General features: G+C 34.2%; 1 protein-coding gene across 5 annotated transcripts; it reads left to right on the top strand.

The window, feature by feature from the left end:
• The first annotated feature begins 4,567 nt into the window (after positions 1-4,567).
• Positions 4,568-12,063, top strand: LOC124845648 (peptidyl-prolyl cis-trans isomerase FKBP43-like). Of its 5 annotated transcripts, none has more exons than XM_047322780.2 (13): positions 4,569-4,713; positions 4,803-4,876; positions 4,970-5,202; positions 5,510-5,646; positions 5,772-6,120; positions 6,244-6,465; positions 7,072-7,251; positions 9,126-9,344; positions 10,521-10,806; positions 11,011-11,098; positions 11,171-11,212; positions 11,510-11,558; positions 11,655-12,063. In XM_047322780.2, the coding sequence occupies exons 1-13, from the start codon at positions 4,701-4,703 to the stop codon at positions 11,734-11,736; spliced, it is 1,974 nt and encodes a 657-aa protein (XP_047178736.1). In that variant the 5' UTR covers positions 4,569-4,700; the 3' UTR covers positions 11,737-12,063. The 5 variants fall into 5 exon arrangements, with proteins under 5 accessions (XP_087953025.1, XP_047178736.1, XP_047178735.1 ...); XM_047322779.2 differs by having other exon boundaries at positions 6,241-6,465; XM_088096897.1 differs by having other exon boundaries at positions 4,570-4,713; positions 9,129-9,344; positions 11,655-12,001.
• The last annotated feature ends 11,078 nt before the right edge of the window (positions 12,064-23,141 follow it).

The raw sequence follows: 23,141 nt of genomic DNA, 5'->3' as shown, positions 1-23,141 counted from the left end.
TCACGTCACGTCGTGGGGCAATCACTTTCTTTTTTATGTTTTATTTTTGTGGTTGCATTTACAACCACACCTCATCTTCGCCACGTCAAAGCTACCCTATTATCTCCGACCAACTTACCCATGTTATGCATAAATATTAAAACATAAATTATGTTATTCTTATAATTTATTAAGCATAGATAACTTTGAAAGTGCGTTCTTTCAAAATTTTAAGTTAAACTGTCACATGATAATAATAATAATAATAATAAGAATAATAATAATATTATTATTAAATAGTAACACAGAATATATAAAATTTTCTTGGGATTTTCGTCTGTTTGTCTTTATTGCTTAAAAGGAAAAAAGAAAACTTGTGTTCATCAATTGTCAAATAATCTCGAAGCTATGAATTAAAATTAGAAATCAGTGAATGTGACGTAAACATGTGACGTGCACGTGAACCATTTGGTGTCATTAAAAACTTCATTATTTCTAACTCTTTATATCAGTGTTCAATAATCATAAAAAAAAATGTTGCCATGGACAATGTTATCTCATGCATATATCACTCAAAATATTTCGTTATAACATTCAAATGAAATTTAGTAATAGTGTATTTGATTCAGTTTTGACTTTAATAATATTATTATTTTTACCGTTAAGATGAAAACATTATTTTAATTATAAATTATCATTGTTTAAACTCTTAATTTGATGGGATAGTAAAGTGATTTAAAAAATACGCTTAAACCTGATTAAAAGACTTATTATGATAAGCCAAATAATGCACATCACTTAAAAAGTAAATTTAATGACAATAAATCGGACTTGTTCTTGGCTTCTTTACTGTTCTGCACCCCTCTTGCACCATTGTATGTTCCTGAGTATCACAAGTACACAGTATAGAAAACCACAAGCATTACATAATATTCATCTATAGAATAATATATTAAAGGAAAATGACACTTAAACAACCATTTTTGACAACATTTAGACACGCGCACACGTGTCAAAATCTGAGTGGTCCAGTTGGAAAAATTAAATGAAAATAAACCATTTAGATTTTGACACGTGTGCGCGTGTCTAAATGTTGTAAAAAATGGTTGCTCAAGTATCATTTTCCTATATTAAACTACAATATTCATATAATACACATTCGACAATGCCCAAAATTATTTATCAGCATGCACTATTCATATATATATATATATATATATATATATATATATATATGTATATATATATATATGTATATATATATATATATATATATATATATGTATATATATATATATATATATATATATATATATATATATATGTCCTTTGGATAACTTCAATATGTAACCTATTAAATATTTTATTTTCATCACATGTTTAACATTTTTGTATTTAATTATGTTATCAATAAAAAGTGTAATCATTACTATTATCTTTTCACTTTTTTTACTTTATTAATCAATTTTTTTAATTCTCATTTCAATTTATTGATAATTTTTATTTTATCTTTTTTGAAAAACAACATTATCAATAAAAATAATGATAAATTGAAAAAACAGAAAGTTGATCAGTGAGATAAAAATAAAATCACGAAAATAATGATTATAACTGTCACGTCACAATAAAACACTACTGAGTCACCTAGTTACTATCATAAATGCACCACGCCACACATGTAGTGCCATTAAAACACACTCATGCACTCTGTTGCACGGTTGACAAGTGTCAATTCGGAAGGTTCGAAAATCAGTCAGTGGAAAACAGGTGTCGACTGGAGAGGGGACGTTCGTCCTCGACTGTGGAGCAAAAATGGGTTTTCAGAAAAAAAAACACTTCACTCTCCTCTGCATGCACACCTTCTTTCCAAAAGCTTGATCTTTCATCTCCCTCCGTCTTCTCTCTAGAAAGCTCTCCCTTCTTCCTTCCGTAACTTACCATTTTCTACTCCGATCAACGATCAGGCACCGTGGAAGCAGTCCCGGCGTCATAAGCTTCAAATTGAACCGAACCGTTCTGGATTCTGAAACGGGTAAGTTCCTCGTCCTTTGCTGGTCGTTCTTATCAACATGCAAGCCTAGCTTTGGTTGCATGCAGTCACCTATTCTGAACCAATCTTGGTTTTTTGTAAATTGTTTAGTTGAAGAGTTTGATTGAGCGTTGAGGGTAGAAGAGATTGTAATTCTGAATAACTGAGTTTGAGTCTGAAGAGCGTACGTTCACTTATAGAGGTAAGGGAAGCTTATTCAATTTAATTCGTATGTTTTGTTTGTATTGTATGAACGTGTTGATGTTGCATGAAGTATGATTATGTTATTGGATATGGATATATGATTATGAGTATGAACTGAAGCATGTGAATATGTGAAGTACTATGATATGATTAATTTGAAGTATGAAATGTATATACTGAGAAATGATTAAATATCAATGAAACTTGAATATGAAATTCCCTATGATATAGTACGTTCGTCATCGAACGGTCTTTGACCGTTCGGTATTGTTATTAAACTTTCTTTAAAAAGGAATTCTTTCATTCGGAAAGAATACTCGTTGAGGACGAACGCCCTCTTGTATGAGTTCTACGCTTGAGCGTTCGGCCAAACGTAGATATCCGTAGTGTTGTGTGAGAAATTGAGAAGCTTGAAAATATACATTCCGACACTTAGTCTTTCTTGAAAATCTAATTTCATCCTCTTGTAGTATATAAATTTTTGTTTCTATCATTAATTCCAATCAGCGATGGGTCTCGATCCAAAGCGTACGTTATGAGTAGCGCTCGGTCTTATACCGAACACTCGTCCTAGTCTTGAATCATCAAACATATGTAAATAGCGTTCGTCCAAATATTTTATTAAATGCGTATTACCGCGTTCGGTCATTTACTGGCAGTCGATTTTCCCTAAGTGAATTGATCTCGGTAAAGTTCTTATTCCTTCTCGTGGTGTTTATATCCCTTTTGGATTCGGCCTAGAGCCCTCATACTTAATTTATTCTAAGTATTATTCGGATTGTACTAGAGTCAGTTCATTTAACTGATTCAAATGGTAATGACGTTCGTCAAATAACATGTGTTGGCTTTATTCTGCTCGTGAACGAGTCTTTCTTGGTCTCGTGTTTGAACGTTCGTCCTCGATTATGAAGAGGGTTGAACGCTCGTCCTTTTATGGAAATAGAACGAAAGATGAAAATGACATTAAGATGAAATATTATAAGGTGCGAATGGTATAAGAGATGAAATTATGGTTATGAACTTTGAACGAGCGTTCCAGGGAGGAACGACTCTTGAATGAAAATTGAGATTTGTAAAGTATGAATGTGGTAAGCTTAGCTGGCGGTTCATCCTGATATTCCGTGAGTGCTCGTTCTCAAGTAGAGAGGAGTATGTCATGTGTGAGAATGGCAGGAGGTCCTAGTCCATAACTGTAACTTGGACGGAACAGATTAACCTCAGGTGGTAGCTGATGAGAATTCCAGCTATTCCACCTGAGTGCACGAACGTCGTAGCTACACATAATTCATACGGTCCGGACAGTCAGTCTAGTATCAGGAATTGAATTGAGTTAATGAATGGATTGAAGTATATGTTGTGAATTATTTGATCTGGTTGACATGTTATGAAATATATGTTTTACTTGAATTAAATTCAATAAGCTTACCCTGCATGTTTCCTTGTGTTGTCTGGTTTTGTACGTTCGTCCTTGTCCTTGCAATGATCATCCGTGTGGATGGGAGCAGATGGAGAAGCGTTACTTGAGGAAGCTTTGAAAGAAGAAATTTTGGAGGAAGCCAACCTCGTAGATGTGGAAGTGAAGGCCGAACAATGATGCGTTCGGTTGGCTGCTTAGTTTAAATATTAGCCTGATGCATTAGGACGACCCCCCTTACTTTTATCTTTTTGAACCGTTCGGTATTTTATATTCTGTAAGTCGTTCGGTTATTCGTTTTGATTAGAGTGAACGTCCTTATTTTGTATAAGTATATTCAAGGCCGTTTGACCATTATCGTACTTTACTTCTTTAGCTGTAAAACTGAATTGATATATTAATACATGTGATTTTTCTATGATATATGATTTATTACTGTGTTTTATGGGATGTTATAATAACTCTTGATAAGAAAAATTAAATAAAAGAACAATACAATTAAACAAAAATAAACAAGATCTTAAATCCTCGTATTGAAAGTTTGTTTCTTCTATTTCTATTTCACCTTTCGCAATTCTAATTAATTATAGAGGAAGAGTGACTTCCATACGCAATTTTCACATGTACAACACGTTAGTTCTTAAAAACAATAAATACGAGCACCACCTAAATAAGTAAACAACAAATCGTTCACCCAATCTGTTTTCTCTATGAAAGACGTTATAATTACTTTTTGACAACCACATATTCTTCACTACAAAAACAAGACGTGTGACAATTTTTCTTGCAAAATCCATGTTATTTAATAATGCTGGAAAGTTTCCTAAATGATAATAACGTTAAAATATATTGATCAAGACATTTAATTTAATTTAAAAATTTATATTGCTTATTTTCATTCTCTAAAATAACCATTTATCTATTATAATAACTGTTACAGTTATTATAATTTTCAAGTATCCAAGATTCTAAAACACACCAGGGATAAAAAGGGCGGCAAAGAGCTGCACACACGCCTTGGCAGCGGGTTTAGGGTTTAGGAGGCGCGGAGGAAGAGGGCGGTTGTCTGGAGACATGGCTTTCTGGGGTAAGCCTCTCTTGGCTGGTTGTTTCTGCAATATTCTTAGGTTTAAACGTAACTACAATTTGTTCGTTCCTTCGTTCACTGAACTGCAGGAGTGGAAGTGAAACCAGGAAAGCCTTTCACTCATAAATACGAGGATTCCAAAGGACGCCTCCATATTTCAATGGTAGTGGTAGTGTGGTGTTTCTGTGAATTAATCGCGCAGAAACCAACAGATTTTATTGATTGCTAAAATGTGCTATTTTTAATGTTTACTCAGGCCACTCTTGGGTTGGGCACTGCGACAGCAAAAAGCACACTGCAGTGCAATGTGGGAAACAGGAGCCCTGTATATCTATGCTCTCTCTATCCTGGAAACGCAGAGTCATTGCAATTAAACTTAGAGCTCGAAGAAGTTGATCAAGTTCTTTTCTCTGTAATTGGTCCTCGGAGCATTCATCTCTGCGGGTACTATCTCGCCACTGCCCCCAACGCCAATCTTATTGATGATTCGTATCCTTCTTCCTCCTCCTCATGTCCCATCTTTATTTTATATTCATTAAAATTATTCCCTCAACTCTTTATACAAACTTGTTCTTTACTTTAATTGAAACCTTTATTTGGATACTCCACTTTCCCCTGTGTTTCTGTGTCCTTTTGTATTGTATTGTATTAGGTTAGATTAGACTAGTCTAGACAATAACATACCGTGCCTATCAAAAGAGAGAATAGAATTGTATATCTTTTTTTTTCTTTGATCCCGTTGAATTTTTTTCTCAATGATTTTCTTTTTCTTAACTTCCTTCACCACAATGCAAAGTGAATCATTTGGGGAGGATATCGCTGATACAGAAACAGAGAGATCTGATTACAGTGACGAAGATGGGTATGATGATAGTTTCATCGACGATGACATTGTTCCAGAGGCTTCCTCACCATCTCTTATTTCCAAAGAAGGCAAGTTCAAATAATAATGTCAACCCTTCCACGAATGGAGCAATTTTTTTTCCCTCTAGTTTCCCCCTATTCAAAACCTCAACCATGTGTGTATGTTTCGTTTGTTTTGATTGTGCTCATTGCAGAGGAAGCTTCGCATGACAACGGACCAAAAATTAGGAAAGTCAGTCTTCGACGGCTTAGGAAGATGTACCAGTCAGTTGAGTCAGATGATGATGGCTGTGGCGGAGAAAAGATAATTGTCAATGACAGAATCCATGACCAAGTCCAGGAAACTGACAATGAAGATAGCCTCCCTATTTCATCTATTTACAAGAATAAAGCCTCTGGAAGGGTATTGGACAACGAAACGGATGTTAGTGTTGTCAGAGGAGCTGGTGATGCCAGCAACAACAATGAGGAAGATGGTGGAAATAATATTTTTGAAACAAATCTAGATGCTGGACATGTCCTTGTGGATAGTCAGACATATAGGTGACTCTTCTTAATTCTCGATTAATGTTCAAATACATGCTTGCTTTTCTCAGCCTCAGGTGTTAGGGGATGTGTATTTTTGTTTCTTTCCTCTGTTCATAAATTATGTTTCTACCAAAGTAGGGAAGCTGTGCCATCAAAGCACTTGGTAGATCCTTGCACATCTCTGGATGTTGGGGATATTAAAAGTCCAAAAAAGAAAAAGAAGAAAAAGGAAAAAGAGGCAAAGAGTTCCTGTAATGGCCGTTCTATCAAACTAGATAATGTTATAAATGAGCTAAAAATGGAAGAGATGACCCAGGTTATTGTGGCAGGAGGTAAACAAGAGCAGCATGTTGATGATAAGTGAGTGATTATGTCTTCTGAATTCTTGATTTTAAAACTGCAGCTGCATTTCATGTTTAAGTATTGTAAGAATGTGTAATATTTGTCATTTTGTAGAATAAACTGTAGGACTATTGAATGTTATATATATATATATGTGTGTGTGTGTGTGTGTATCAGGTAAATAAGAATGGTTAATATATAGACCATTAGTTAATATTTGAATAATCAATGTTTAAAGACAAATACACAGGATTTTTATAAGTGGTCATATGTTTACAACCAATTTCTAATATTAACCATCTATGTATGCTTGTATGGCCTAAATTTTGAGTGTTCACATTCTTAAGATGTAAACCTTTCGTATTTACCTGATCCGTCACTTATATATGTTTGTGTTTGGGTTTTACTTAGACTGTAATGATAGTGTAAATCTTTTTTATTATGTCATCTAATCACACGTTACTATGCATAGTATGTTTATTGTCTTCTGTAATAAAGACTTTTAAGAGTCATATCTATGATATTTTCGTTTATTGAATGTGTGTAAATATTGACAATGATAGTGCATAAAAAATAATCCCATTTCTGGTTTGGTTGTTAATACTTTTTAGCCTTGTTATGCAGGGAAACTGAGACCACAGATAAAATGCTGCCTTCCTCTCAGGTTGATCATGGACTGGGTGAAAAGCCAAAGAAGAAAAAGAAAGAAAGATCTAAAGAGGGGATGGTTTCAATTGCTACTGATGGTTATCATAACAGTCTTGTTGATCTGCCTCTAAGAAATGAACAACACTCGGTTAATGAGTAAGTTTTTCTTAACAGACTTCTGTTTGTATAACTGAGTAGTACTTTTTTTACTGAGGAACATAAACTGGCAACATGATTTATGCATGGTAATGGAGAATTTGATAAATCACTCTTCATGGCTCGGACATATGACAGCATCTTACGAACCAGTATTTTCTGCAACCAAGATATCTTAGATGGTGCATGTTAGCAGAACAACGTGGTTAGCCTTCCTGGTGAAAGTTATTTAGAGAATACAGGCCATACATATTTCACAGTAAATTTCTTAGGAGACTAAATATGTAGAAGTGTATGACGGTGACTATATTATCAATTGAATATAATGAGCCGAAGAGTTTATCCTTATAATCCCCAGAGCACAGACTCTTCAGCGGATGCAAATCCTTCGGTTAGCTTCCAACCAGAAAGGAAGAAAAATGCCAGAAAAAAAAATTCTGACCATGACAAAGGTGGAAAAATGGCTTAACTTGTCTATTTGCAGGTTGGAGGCTACATTGGTATGGGCTAAAGAGGTTCATCCATGTTAGTCTTCCAAACCAATGCCCAAGCTTGGCCTTACGTGGGCAATGGAGCTTTTGAGTCAGTTTAACAAGTTTTGGTTCATTTTTTGCTTATCTCCAAAACTAAGGTCCTACAATTTTTCTTATGTATTTATTGTTATATTTATTTTAATATGATAAATAAAATGCAAATAATTATGTTATTTTACTATTACATTTAAAAAGAATGAAAGGATGACTAGTGCTATTATTTATACTCGGAAAAACTCTATATTCATCTTTGGTGTTTATATGTGTGTGTATAGATATTGTATATTCGTTTTCGGTATATTACTTTGTAAAATTTGAGATTAATATTTATTATGGTGATTATTTTTATTGTCATATTTATTTTAGTGTAATAAATAAAATACAGATAACAATGTTATTTTATTATTATATTTAGAATATATATATATTATATATATATATATATATATATATATATATATATATATATATTTAGTGCAATGCAATTATTGTTAATATGAAAAATTCTTAGTTTCATTGTCAACAAAAATACAAGTGGGTTTTGCCCAAAGCCAAAAACCTATTTTTGTCATGGTCTTATGGGGCTAAAATGGTCAGCTTTTAATTTAGGCTCAAATTTTATATTCCGAACCTTATTTTGTACCAGCTGTGTTAATCTGATTGGCACTTTCATATATTTCTTTTACCACGTAAAAAAAGCCCCCCTGATCTCATAATTGACTATCCATGCCCACCCTCATCTCCGTTACTTTGCACAATTCCATTCTTACTGCCCTTCTAGAGTTGTCAAATATTAGACTCACAGCTAAGTTCCTCAATTGTACCAGTAATATTTTCAAACCTAACAAAATTATTCTTACTTAATCTTAATTATCTACATACTACTGATATGAGTACAGCATATGAAATTATGGCTTCCATGGAATTTACCTCGGTTTAATATGCATTTAGTGCTTCATAAACTTGTGCTCTTGTACCATCTTTTGGCAGGTAGCAATTAACAAAGGTGGTCTTTCCTATCACTTTAGATAGCAGATATAGAAAGTAAATCTGCTAATGACTTTAAAAACTACTCTGTCATTTCACAATTAAATACTGAATGAAATCCCTTAACTGCTAAAAGAAGTAAAAGTAAAACCTGAGAAGAAATCTCTACTTACAAATGAATTTATGTAGTTAACTTGAGGAAGATGGCATGTTGTGAATGTCTAGCCTTCAAAATTTCACTCTGTATTTTCTCCACTGCCATTTTCCCTGTAAATTTTACCTTAAACTTTGAAGTGTCATCCTGTCAGAAAAGAGAAATGAAATTTTGATATCTGATATGCTTTAGCACATTAGCAGGGATGTTAAAATTTCAGGCAATGCTGCTGAGATGGATCCTAAAAAGAATAGAGCAAAAAGGAAAAAGAAAGAACAAGTAAACAAAAGTGACTATGGATATAATGAAGAAATCTTCCAAGAGGACAACAAGGCCAACAGAGATGCATCAGGGTCACAGAATGCGATTCATAAATTTTTTGAAGAAAAAGAGAAGCATCAGAAGCTAACTAATGAGAAGTATGGATCTGTTTTGTTTATGTTCTCTATGTGAGATAATATTATAACTTGTTACTAATCCATGCTTTACTGCTAAAATTTAACTGTTGACAATTGATTTTGGCAACAAGCTTGACAAACTAGTAATAAATGAACAAGTTTAAACATTTCCAAGATTAGCTGTTCGGTAGATAAATCATTGGATCCTGACTAGAATTGGTTCAAGCTTTTATGCTTAAAGTGTCCTTATCCCTTCAAGTAAGCAGAAACTAAAATAAAATTCTTATAAAAAATTAAAAACTAGTTGGTTAGGAATCAAGCTGTAAATATTTTTCTGCCTGGTATAAATTATAAAGAAAAACAATTGACAAGGATGAGAAAATGTGCCTTGCTAGTAGTAGTACTGTTGTATCTGTAAGAATAATAATTAAAAAGAAATCATATGATTTCATGACAAGCCTCTAGTAATATGATAGATATTTATGTTTGCTCTTTTAAACTTTTTTCTATCTAAATATTTCTTAGAAAGTAGACTTTAAACCTAACTCAATTTCACAAAAACTAGTTAGTAAGGTGATATCTGCACTTTGTACTATTATTTGGTCACATAAGTAATTGATGTGGGAGTTTCGATGCGCACTGTCATGCTGAGGAGGATTTGATATATTGAATGTGGAACTATATATTTGAAAGTGGTCTAATAGTGGTACAAGTAGGTGACATAATAGGTCCAACAAATCTTTGGGAGGAAGGAAGAGATAGGTTGTGGGTTCAACTTTTCCCACTAACATTTGGAAGATATAAGGTTGGTTTGAAGGGAGGATGAAAAAGGTTGTGGGTTCAACTTTTCCAACTAACATTTACCGATAATAAAAGTCAAACAAACCTTATTAAGATATATTCTTATACTATTTTATAAAATAAACTTTAAACCTTACTTAACTTCATAAAATTGATTTGGAAGGTGAGGTTTGAGATTCATTTCTATACTATAATTTGATCATATGCTTAATTAATATGAGGTCTCCAAAAATATCAATAGCGTAGGGATAAATAATGATACATAACTGAAATTGGACTGTCATTCTGGTCTGAATGACCAGGGAGAAAATAATTACTGAAATTGGACTCTCTTTTGTTTATTGTCTATTAGTCTGAGATATTATAAACCTTACATTCTTAATTTTTCTGGCACAGGATGGTAGACAATGGTGCTTATGACTTACCTGATGGAAATCAATCTGAGAATAGAAAAGCTAAGAAAAGGAAGAAAATGAGTAAAAGTCAGGGCAATGGGGAAGTTGTAAATTCTAATATTACTGTATATGTTGAGCGAAGTGGTGAGACTGAGATGATGGAGGAGGACAGAAGTAAGGGGGAAGATGCAAAACATTCCAATGTTAGAACATTGAAAAATGGACTAGTTATTCATGAACAAGAGAAGGGGAAAAAAGATGGCAAAATCGCAGCTTCAGGAAAAAAGGTAGTTTATTTAAACGGTTTAAAATACTTTAGATAATAGTTCCATGAAATCAAACCAAAAAAATTGCAACGTCCCTATATCTGGCTAATGATGAGGGTCTGGGTAGTTTACATGATTCAAACTTCATGGGCATCATTTATCAAATAAATAAATAATTTGAAGAATTTATTAGATTTGATTTAAGTAACTACACTGTTGTCACAGATTAGCATCTATTACACTGGCAAGTTGAAGGAAAATGGAGCTATCTTTGAGTCAAACGCTGGCCAAACTCCTTTCAAATTTCGCCTTGGTAACACTATTCACCTAAACCTTGTTACCTGAAGAACTATTTATACTTGTATTAAGTATTAACCTTTTGCAGGTAAAGGAGAGGTTATTGAGGGTTGGGATGTTGGCCTTGAAGGTAGTCATTTTTATATTGTGTCCTTCTTTAGTTTTTTCCAGTTTTTGCATTATAGTTTTATTGAATTAGAGCAATGCCTGTGAATAGTTTTAATAGGCGCCTTGGCCCCTTGTCCCTTAGTCTCTATTAATTGGTTGAAAATGAGTGGTTGCCCACGTTGTCTTGGGGTCTATATGAAGTTAATCGAATAATAGTAGTGGATGTGTTTTGAAGATTGTTAGTGGCTATTCTCATTTAAATGTATTTTCTCTCTAAGAACTGTTGTGATGTATATGCCTGCGTATTTATGGTTCCCAGGCATGCAAGTTGGAGAAAAGAGAAGACTTGTCATTCCACCAACATTGACGTATGTGATTGAATTCTTGTGTGTATTTAACGCCATTTTCTTTTCTCTAATTTCTTATTTGGGATCCCTACAACCTCTAACATCTGCGTGTATCAGGTCTGAGAGTGATGGGCACTCTGACAAAATACCACCAAGTTCATGGTTGATTTATGACATTGAACTAATTAAAGTTCATTGAGTATTTCAGCCAACTCACTGTTCCAAAAAAAAAATACGGAGTGAGGAGGCAATTCAGGGACAGGCAAAAGATTGCATAGTTTTTGGTTGGTTCAACATGGATCTGTGGTGATTGAATAGCTTTTGGTGTAGATGATAGTGGGTAGACAGGCGCCACCGAATCCTAAGTTTTGGTTCTTTCAGATATCGTGTTAACTTTAAAAGATACTCAGTGTTAAAGTGGTGAAAATTTTCTCATAAATATCAGCATAAGAAATACCCAAATACATATAGTGCCGAACTAAACAGCGTTATTAATTGCACATTGTCTTAGTTAATTATTTTGCTAGACCTGGTACAACTTTGGATTTAGATATTGGAGGAAAAGAGGAAAGAAAATACTTTTACCCTTTCTCCCTTTTTCGTGCAGTTTTCATCCACCTCTCTTTTTGTTTCAACACTCTCCATCTGTTCCTTTTCCTCCACCTGTGCTTGTGTTTCTGCCGCTGCATGGGCACCATCGGAGGCAAGCTTGTGGCTTACGTTACTCCTAACCGTATTTTAGGTAAGGAATTTTTTAACTTCCAAAATGAGTATTCCGGAATTTAACCGGATTGGAAATTCCGAATTTCGGGGAGATGGACACGTTCATCTTCTGTCCGGAATATGTTACCGAATGTGCATTCCAAAACCCTTGTGCAATAGTGTCGTAATACTCTTTTCGGATTGTACAAAATAGCCTTCCGAAAACTTGAATTCGAAATACATGTCGCATCTCCCACTACTATTCTGGATATTCTTTCCTAGCCGGTAATTCCGGAAACACCAATTCTTAGCTACACGTTTTGGATTAGTGTTTCGGAAGCATATTTCTGGACTCTGAATTGTGATAACCTGAATTTCACCGTTTCAACCAACAAAGCAGCAAAACCACCCTTCCATACATGAAGCTACCTGCCCCGAGCTTGTTTAGCAACCAGCACAACACAACGTGGCAGTTTCTTCCTCCATCTGGGTAACTTTCTTGCATTTCATCCAATAATTTTTTTTCCCTATTTTGTTCTTTTCAGATTGTTCGCTAAAAAATAACTCATGTATTGTAAAATCCTGAAGCTAAATAATTTGTGGATTATGTAACAATGAAGCTAAATGATTTCCGGAAGTAATTTTTTGAAAAGAAAAATAGATTTTCCAATTACGCAATCCGAAAAGTGTAAAGAAAACTGCCCACAATGTCTAAGGAGGCTGTTTTATGTAAAAATCGGTGCGCAAAATTGGAATTCCATATCTTGTGGGGGTGCAAATAGAAATTGGAAGTGCTGCAAGCAACTGACAAAATTGATTTAGTTGATTCAAGACATATGCTCGTTCTTTCTATACAAGGTACACGTCCCAAATGTGAAATGTTTAAATTGTCCTTAGACATTTTTACTTTTTATTGTACCTTCAAAAGTTGAATCCTAAACATTATTTTAAAACGCGTTTAACATTGTTTCTCAAAAACTATTTTAGAATCAGCTCAATATTGCTTCCAGAAGACCGTTCTAGAATACTTCATACATTGCAAATGAAGTTTAGGATTTATTTTAAAAGCCCATTTCTTAATGCTCATCGATAGTTTTTCATGCACTTTCAGGAAGAGCTGAAAAAAATTATCCATGTTTTATGTTGTTTATTTTGAAATTTGAAAACACATTTCAAATTATACAATTTTTAATAATTTTTTAATATGGAATGGATTATTTAATATAAACTATATTTTTGAATTTAAAAATATATTTTAAAACTTTGAATTACGTAATCTAATATGTACAACGTATTCAAAGTGTAGTGTAACATCTCAAAATACAGTAATTACCATAATTCAGAATTAATTACAATTAACAGTAAAATAAACAATCTTTACATTAATAAAGCACAATTCAAAAGCCGAACGGTTTAAGTACACATATACAAAAGATTAGGACGAACGGTTTTACAAAATAAATAACCGAACGTACATTTCAAAAGCGAACGACTAAACTAAAAGGAAAGACGGACGTCCTACTCCGCTTTCACTTCAACTTCGACTAAGTTTTCTTCTTGGATCACATCCTCTAAGGTAGCCTCGCCTTCTGCTCACATCCACACGGATGATCATTGCAAGACAGGACGAACGTACATATACAATGGACAACACAAGGAAAACGAAAGGGTAAGCTTATATAATTTAATTCATACAATCAACATATACATTTAACAGTTCAATTCATACACAACATGTAACTTAACGTAGAAAATACATATATATAGATACTAGACAGACCGTCCGGACTGTATGAACCGTGTAGCTACAGGCGTCCTTGCACCCGAGTGATGTAGTAACTGGGATACACTCAACAGCTGTCACTCGAGGTTAGCTCTATCCAAAGTACCCCTAAGGAATAGAACCTCCTGCCATTCCCACACATGACTACCCTCCTCTACGTGAAGATGAGTATCACGGAATATCAGGATGGACCAAGCCAGCATTAGCAATAACCACAGTCATACTTTACCAATCCATTATTTAACATATAAGAGACGTTCCTCCCTGGAACGCTCGTTTAAAACCCATAATCATAATTTCAATTCTTGTACTGTTCGCACATCATAACTTATCCTCTTAATCACATTTTCATTCTTTGTTTCACTTTTATAAAAAGACGAGCGTTCAACCCTCTGAAGGACGAGGACGAACGTGAACAGCTAGACCGAGGAGAAACTCGTCACCAATTAAAATAAAACGACACATGAGTATTTGACGAACGACACAGCTACTCAAATCATTTGAATACAATGGCTCTAGAGTGATACAACAATTATTCAAAATACTCTAAGTGCCAAGAGGTTAAGCCGAATCCAATTGAATGAAAATATAACAAGACGAGAAATTGAATACACTAAGAAATCATGAGTTTAAAGGAATCGAGTGCCAGTCAATGACCGAACGCACCCATGTACATTTTCTAAGTATTTGGACGAACGCTACTTACGTCCGTTAAGAAATCAAAGATAAGGACGAGCGTTCTGTTTAAGACCGAACACTACATTAAAGCGAACGCTCGGTAGATGACCGAGCACCAATCATGACGAACGCTTGGTACAAGACCGAGCGCTCTTTAGGACGAACGCTTGGTATAAGACTGAGCGCTATTTAGGACGAACGCTTGGTATAAGACTGAGCGCTATTTAGGACGAACGCTTGGTATAAGACCGAGTGCTATTTAGGACGAACGCTTGGTACAAGACCGAGCGTTACTTATTTTAAGGTGGAATTTAATATTATTTAATTTAAGGTATACGACATCTCTATGCTGAGCCGAACGCTCAAACATAGTAATTCGACTGGGGACGCTCGTTCTGGATCAGAATTCTTTCCGAATGAAAGAATTCCATTCTAAGTCAAATTTCAGGGAAACCGAACGGTATAAGACCGTACGATGACGAGCGTAATTTATCATAGAGGGAATCATTATATCCAGATTTATTTCAACTATATTAACTCACATTTCTCATACGATTCATAATATTATACTTTCATATACACCATTAATTCTCATACTTTATAGAGTTCATCATTTTAACAAATCAACTATACAAAAATCATCCAACGTTCAAATCATACGTATCAAATCATCATGCAGTTAAACCCACAGAAATCATATTCATCTCAAGCATAACAGCGATCGTTCATGACAGTTCAATCAGCATACATTTCATGCATCCAGTTCATCTCATGCTTTCATACAATCATACAAGTATAAATTAAATTAATAAGCTTCCCTTACCCGGATCAATGAAGGAAACGTCCTAACACAAGATTTTGGTTTCGTCCAGCTAACGTTAATCTACCCTCAATGCCTCTTGACTCTTCTTAAAACAAATCTAACCACAGAAAAATGAAATCCTTTAGACTACACATTTGCATGCAGCCAAAAACCTGGTTTCCAGAAAACCTGAGGACGAGCTACTGAAGGAGAACTTACCAGTTTCAGTTTTTGAAACTGTTCGGTCCAATGTGTAGCTCTCAGCTCAGCGAACGCTCCTACGGTGCTGAAACGTGATCGGAGAAAGGCTTGGTGAGTTACAGTAGAGAGAAGTGGGGAGGTTCTAGAGAGAAGGTGGAGAAAAATGGAGGTTTGAGCTCAGAGGAAGATGAAGAGTGCGTGCAGGTGAGTGGGAGGGTTTTTCGAAAATCCAATTTTGTTCAATCCACGTTCGTTCGGACGAACGTCTCCCAAGCCGACACCTGCACACCTACTTCTGAATTGGAAGCTTCTCTCGTGACACGTGGCGTGCGTGCATGCGGTGCAAAGTGCACTTTTAATGTTTCTGAACCGTGGACGTGGGTGCATTAACTTGATGTGACAGAAATTATCATTTCTAATTATCTAGGGTCTCACATGTAGAGTCTATCTTTTTTTCAAATTATGCAAATGTATTTATAATAGCCTGAAATATGTTATCTATAGTGAAATCCTAAAATATATTTTTGAATTATGTTTTACAGAAATTATGAATTTCCTGATCAGGTAATCCCAACTATTTCTTACCTATGAATAATTTTCTAACTTTTTCCATTCAATCTAGATAGTGACTCTTTGGGTTAAAATGTTTTGCAACCTTTAATTACACGTTCATATACTGTTATTATTCTCTTTTCAAACATGAATTTTTTATTCATGTGTCAAATTCATCTATGTATTTGATTGTGGTTTTCCACAGTATCTGAACTACCAAATTCTACCTAATTTTCGAATGTTATGCATACATAATCGCTTTAACGAATCTCAAAGGGATGTTGCAGATTTTAATAACAATCACGATAACACCAGCAACTACCACATAAATAATTAAAGAAAGTAAAAGAATAAATAAGACTAAAAGGAAATCAAAACCATCCTTAAAATTGGACTATATAAATAAGGTATCTCTCATTTTCAAATGTGATAAGCATAATACGAAGTGTTGTAAGAAATCTTTATCAGAATGTTACGATATAATATAAACATAAATTTAATTTTAAGATTCACAATTTTAGAACAGTAATTTTAATTTTGAAAGAATATAATAAATTAATCTTTTAAGTTTAAAAATTCAAACTTAAAATATACCGTTACAAAAATATTAGTCTTGTATAAATCTTATATTTAAAATAATCAATGTCTAATTAGTTCTTTGATCTTTGTTTTAGTCTAAAAATGAAGTTGATCTTCTATTTTTCTTTTTAATTTCAATTTGGTTTCGATTTGTGATTAATTGATACAATTAGTCATTTTCATTAATACTGTAGAAAAGGTAAGTGTTAATTTGTAGTTTTTTGTATTTTTATAAATTTTTTGTAAAAAAAAATTTACATATCCTATCAAAGTTGGGTCATATAATACCGTAATAATGTGACATGGTAGAGTGTTAAATTAGTCTTTATATTTATTTTTTTAATTCAATTTAATTTTAAAATTTTTTAAATCGAGCAATGTTATCCTCTTTAAATGGAAGAAGTTTTTTTTTTATAAATCCTAGGTTGATATTTTTATTAAATATTTATTAAATTATATTTAAATCAATTCTAACATTTTTACAAATATTTCTATTAATTAAAATAAATTTTTATTTATCTAAATTTGTTTAATTAAGAATTATATATATAAATTTTTATATGTCTAAAATTTTTATGTATATTAATAATTTAATAGTTTTTATAAATTAAACTATTTTGTTGACATCCCAAATATATAGCAGATATATATACACAAAGACGTCACCAATTTATAATATTAGAAAGCAGTTAAGAGATGTACTTAAAGTATTATAAGATTATAGTTTTCCAGAATTTACTAAGAAATTAAAACTTTAAGCGTATTCCAAAATATGTCCAGAATTTGAAACTTAAAACATAACAAGGTTCTTCAAAGTGACATAAGAGAACTAAGAATTCCTAGTGAGTCTAAGCTATAACATCATCTTCATTTCTCTCCAATGTTGCCTCCAAAGAAACCCCATCTTCCTCTGCTCACATCCAAGTGGATGATCAATGCAAAAAAAAAAACACACACACAAACAAGCAAGGATGAGCTAATTATATAAAAGCATGCATCATATCAAGCACATAACATACAAGAGTTAACTTAAATCAAAGCAGTTTAAGGCATACATCCTAGCATGTTATTTTCTAGACCTGACTCGTCCGGACTTTAGAATGATAGTCGAGCTATGACGGGTCCTGCACTCGTGGTGACTTATGAAACTTGGGTTCTCACCCTGCCACACTCACGAGGTTAGCCTGTCTACTCCTCACCACATGGATTAATCCTTCTACTTGAGTATGATTAGCCATTGGAGTTTCAGAATGACCCCCAAGACTGAGCTTCTACTTTCATTCTAAAACACTAAGGATCTCACCAAGAGATCCTACACAGATGGAACTTGATTTACAACTTGGATCATACTTTCATCACTTTGTAATCATATACTTTCTGCCACAATCAACATATACACAATCTCAACAATATACATTACTCACCACTCACAAGTTATAAAAATAACATCTCCACAACTGAATCTAAGTTAATCAATACCAAGAACCAAACAGCTCCAACTAACCCATAACAGCTCATAAAATGCATCAATTTATACATACCTACAAGTAATATAATTATCGATTAACACTCACGTTTCAATATAAGAAACAACTATCCTTACTTTATTATATATATATATGTGTGTGTGTGTGTGTGTGTGTGTGTGCGCGCGCGCGCGTGCGTGATAGGTACACTCTTTTGTAAATATACATATTTATATTATATTAGAAGTATATCAAACTCTCTTTCTCTTGTAAATATACATATTTATATTATATTAGAAGCATATCAAACTCTCTTTTCAGGCACCTGCTGTAATCAAGGCTACTATGGATTCTAAATTAATCATAACTAACTGCCGACTCTGTAAAACATAAAGTGCAAAATGGATATTGAAGTTATTGTTTGGAAACACCATTAAATTAATATATATATATATATATATATATATATATATATATATATATATATATATATATATATATATATGGATCCTTACTTTAAATTCCAAACACACCGTGACTGATTTTCTAAAATTATAATTGACTAGAAATTAACACATGATAACTTTATGCATCTACAATCAACTTGTTTTATTTTATTTTCATCTAGTAGAGATTTTTCTTTACCCCAATTGGTCACCGAAGAGACCCAAATGTCTGAACGCATCAAACTCACCTTCGAGACCAGCACATATGACTAGTCACAATTGACTGGACCAGGCCATGGCTGATAAGAGATGTGCCTCAGGTTTTTAAGGTTCCTCTATCCTACCAACAAAGAAAGGCTCTTAACAATTAACAATTAATTTATTTAAATTATCTACCCTGTTCTCTTATGCTCTAAATTTGAAATGCCTAATTTTAAACCTCAAACAATACCTGTACATCTATTTAATACCCATATACATGCAGAACCCTTACTCCAGACCTTCCAACAAGATCAATTTCAGCCAACAAACTCATTCAAAGCAGATTAAATTCATCACATCACAACATGCACAATTTCACAGTTTCAGTTATAACAGTTTCACAAGAGCACACTAGTTCAACATTCATATGCATATATTTTTATAAAATAAATTCATACAAAAATAATTAGCTCCCCTTAACATACCACTCCTAGGAACGCTCTAGGAGTACCTCCTCACAAAGGCGAGTTTGACAACACCTATAAGCCACCAAAAATTGATGCAGAGCACATTTCTTAGAGTTGGAAGAGATAGAGAAACTAAAGGAAAAGCTACCAGTAACAGGCAACCAGCAAGTTGCATGGCTTAGGTTCAAGAACGGTTGAAGAAAAGGAAAAAAACACTTACCGATCAGAATGGAAAAACGTTCGGTTCAAACTAAAGCCCTTGGTGTAGCGAGGCGGAAACACCTTCAAATTTGATGGGTTCAATGAAGAGAAAATTTAGAGAGAAGGTAGAGAGAATTTTTAGGACAAGGGTTTTACAGAGAGAAAGAAAGTTGACAAAATGAAGGAATTCAAAAAACTCCTTCCTAAGATCATGGGTCCTTAGCTTATGGGCTGACTGCCTCAACATAAGGCCCAATAACCTTATTATTTTCAGGCTCTTACAATTTTAATCAGTTTTTTTATATAAGATTTTATATACTTGAACCTTAATAAAAAGAAATTTAAAAAAAATTTATTTAAATGTAATCCACTAATTAAAATTAGTTTACAAATAATTTTATAAATATCTAATAAAAATATCAATTTTAATAACAACAATATAAAATAGATAAATTTGGTATAAATTTAAAAAAGATAACATTGCTTAATTTGAACAACTGAGACTAAATTAAATAAAAAATAAATCTAGAAATTAAATTTAGATTATCATGTGACACACGTACATTGTAATATGTTATAAAAAAATAAAAAAAAATAATTACGTATTGACACATAGTAAATTTTTAATATTGTTGGTATAATACTGTCACGTCTCATTAATTCAGTGATGATTCACCTCTCTGCTTCCATCAATGCATCATGCCACGTAATTCAGTGCATTAAAATTCCACTCAGAAACCCATGCATCCAAAGCCACGTGTGGCAGTAGAAAGTTCTGAAGTCAGGATTGGGAGCACAGGTGTCGGCAGGGGAAAGTTCGTCCGTTTGGACGTGGATGAAACAAAAGTATTTTCTGGAAAAATCATTTCCGTTTCCTGCACGCACCTTCTTTCTCCCAAAACTCAGATTTTCAAACTTTCTCCTCCATCTCTCTAGAACCTTTCTTCTTCTCTCTTCTGCAACTCACCATTCCCTACTCCGATCAAACTTCAGGCACCGTGGAAGCCATCCAGGAGTCATAAGCTACGTTTTGAACCGAACGGTTTTTGATTCTGAAAACGGGTAAGTTCCACGATCTAGACTGTTCTTCCTTATCAACATGCAAGCCTAAATCTGGACTGCATGCACCTTATCTGAACCAACCTCGGTTTTCTGTAATTTTAGCTTGAAGAGTTTGATAGAGCGTTAAGAGTAGAAGAGAGTCTTACTGAAAAACTGAATTTCTGTCTGAAGAGCGTACGCACATTTCAAATCCGGGTAAGGGAAGCTTATTAGATTTAATTCATGTGATTTTGCTGTACTGCATGTGCGTTTACGTGTTGCTTGAAGTGTGATTCATGATATTGTATTTTTGGTATACGAATATGATTCTGAAATGATGCATGTAAATGATGAAATGTTCTATGGTTGGATTAAATTGAAAAATGAGTTGTATGATGAGATGATGTATGAAGAAGTATGAATTTGTGCTATGATATGAGAAATTATATTGCAAAATGAGTTGCTGTATGTGAGATTCTGAATAAGAGATTCATAAGATATTGAACGTTCGTCACCAAACGGTCTTTGACCGTTAGGTGTTGTTGTCTAATTTAATTGAACAGGGATTCTTTCATTTGGAAAGAATTCTATTTGAGGACGAACGCCCTCTTATATTAGCCTTACGTTTGAGCGTTCGGCCAAACGTAAATATCCTGAGTGTTGTGTGGGAAATTGAGAAGCCTGAGACTATATTCAAACACTTAGTCATATTGTTCAAAATTTAACTTCAACATTCTAACTTATGAAAAATCCTATTTCAAATATCTTGAATCAGTGATGGGTCTCGACCCAAAGCGTACGTCCTAAGTAGCGCTCGGTCTTATACCGAACGCTCGTCCTAAAAGTGTAAATGATAAGTAGCGCTCAGTCCTATACCGAACGCTCGTTCCTTCCGTAATTATCAACGAGCTGTAATAGCGTTCGTCCTGAATTGAAATAGCGTTCGTCCATAAATCTAAATAGCGTTCGTCCAATAGATCTAGTAACGTTCGTCCAAGACTTCAGTGACGTTCGTCCAAAACTTCATTAAATGCCTATTTTCGCGCTCGGTCATTAACTGGCGGTTTGTCTCCTGAATTAACTCGTGTTCGGTTTAGTTATCTAAACAAGTTTGTGATGTATCTATCCATTGGATTCGCTCTAGCGTTATTGAACTTAAATTATTCTAAGTATTTTCCAGATTGTACTAGATTCAGTTCATATAACTGATTCAAGTTATAATGAAGTCTGTCTAATAACCTGTCTTGGTTTTATTCTACTCGTGAACGAGCCTTTCTTGGTATTGTATTAACGTTCGTCCTCTATTACAAAGAGGGCTGGACGTTCGCTCTTTTAAAAAAGTGGAACATAGAATGAAAATGTTAATAAGAGGTTGTATTATGATGTGCGAACCGTATAAGAACTGAAATTGTGATTGTGGTTATTGAACGAGCGTTCCAGGGAGGAACGACTCTTGAATGAAAATTGAGATTTGTAAAGTATGAACGTGGTAAGCTTAGATGGTGGTTCATCCTGATATTCCGTGAGTGCTCGTTCTCAAGTAGAGAGGAGTATGTCATGCGTGGGAATGGCAGGAGGTCTAGTCCATAACTGTAACTTGGACAGAACAGACTAACCTCAGGTGGCTACTGATGAGCATTCCAGTTATCCCACCTGGGTGCACGGACGCCTTAGCTACACAGGATTCATACAGTCCGGACGGTCGGTCTAGTATCAGGATTTGGATGGAATTAATGTATAAATTGAATGTATATGTTGTGAATTTACTTGCTGAATTTGATAAGTATGAAATATATGTTTGACTTGAATTAAATTCAATAAGCTTACCCTTGCGTTTCCATTGTGTTGTCTGTATATGTGTATCCGTCATGTCCTTGCAATGATCATCCGTGTGGATGTGAGCAGAAGGAGATGCTTCTCTGGAAGAAACGCTTGAAGAAGGAGTTATTGCTGAAGAAAATTTAGTTGAGGTTGAGGTGAAGGCCGAACAGTAGGACGTTCGGTTTTTAGTTAGTGTAATTAGGATAGTGGGCCGCTGGTGAGCGAGCGCCCTTTTGCTGATTGTAAATACTTGGACGTTCGGTGTTTTATTTTGTAAACCGTTCGTCCTCATTATTTTGTAAACGCTCGCGGATTCATATGTGTATATATATCAGGCCGTTCGGCCATTTATGAATTTCTGCTCCCTTTTACTTTAAAACTGTTTTGCCTTATTGATACATGTGATTATTCTAAATATATAGTTGATGACTGTATAAATTTTGGGATGTTACAGATGGTATTAGAGCCTAGCCTCTCCCAGTACGGTGTGGTTCGAGGACGAACCAAGCGGAAGTTGGTGGGCATGTGACACCCGGGCACTGATGAGAGGGCGGGGAGTGACGCCGGTGCAGGTAGCATGGTGCAGGGGGCACAGACAAGGAGCGGCTCCTGGCAAGGCTTCCGGTGGAAGGGACACATGGATGAATCGAACATACACCGGAAT

The sequence above is a fragment of the Vigna umbellata genome, chromosome 8 (assembly GCF_029865625.1).
Source record: "Vigna umbellata cultivar VRB3 chromosome 8, Vumbellata_1.0, whole genome shotgun sequence".
NCBI lineage: Eukaryota > Viridiplantae > Streptophyta > Magnoliopsida > Fabales > Fabaceae > Vigna > Vigna umbellata.
This window is presented reverse-complemented; position numbering and strand designations above follow the sequence as displayed.

Excerpts from the sequence above, each read along its gene's own strand:
- LOC124845648 (XM_047322779.2), top strand. Across the intron at positions 6,466-7,071 it reads GAGCAGCATGTTGATGATAA|GGAAACTGAGACCACAGATA; the intron begins GTGAGTGATTAT and ends CTTGTTATGCAG. Across the intron at positions 10,807-11,010 it reads TCGCAGCTTCAGGAAAAAAG|ATTAGCATCTATTACACTGG; the intron begins GTAGTTTATTTA and ends CTGTTGTCACAG.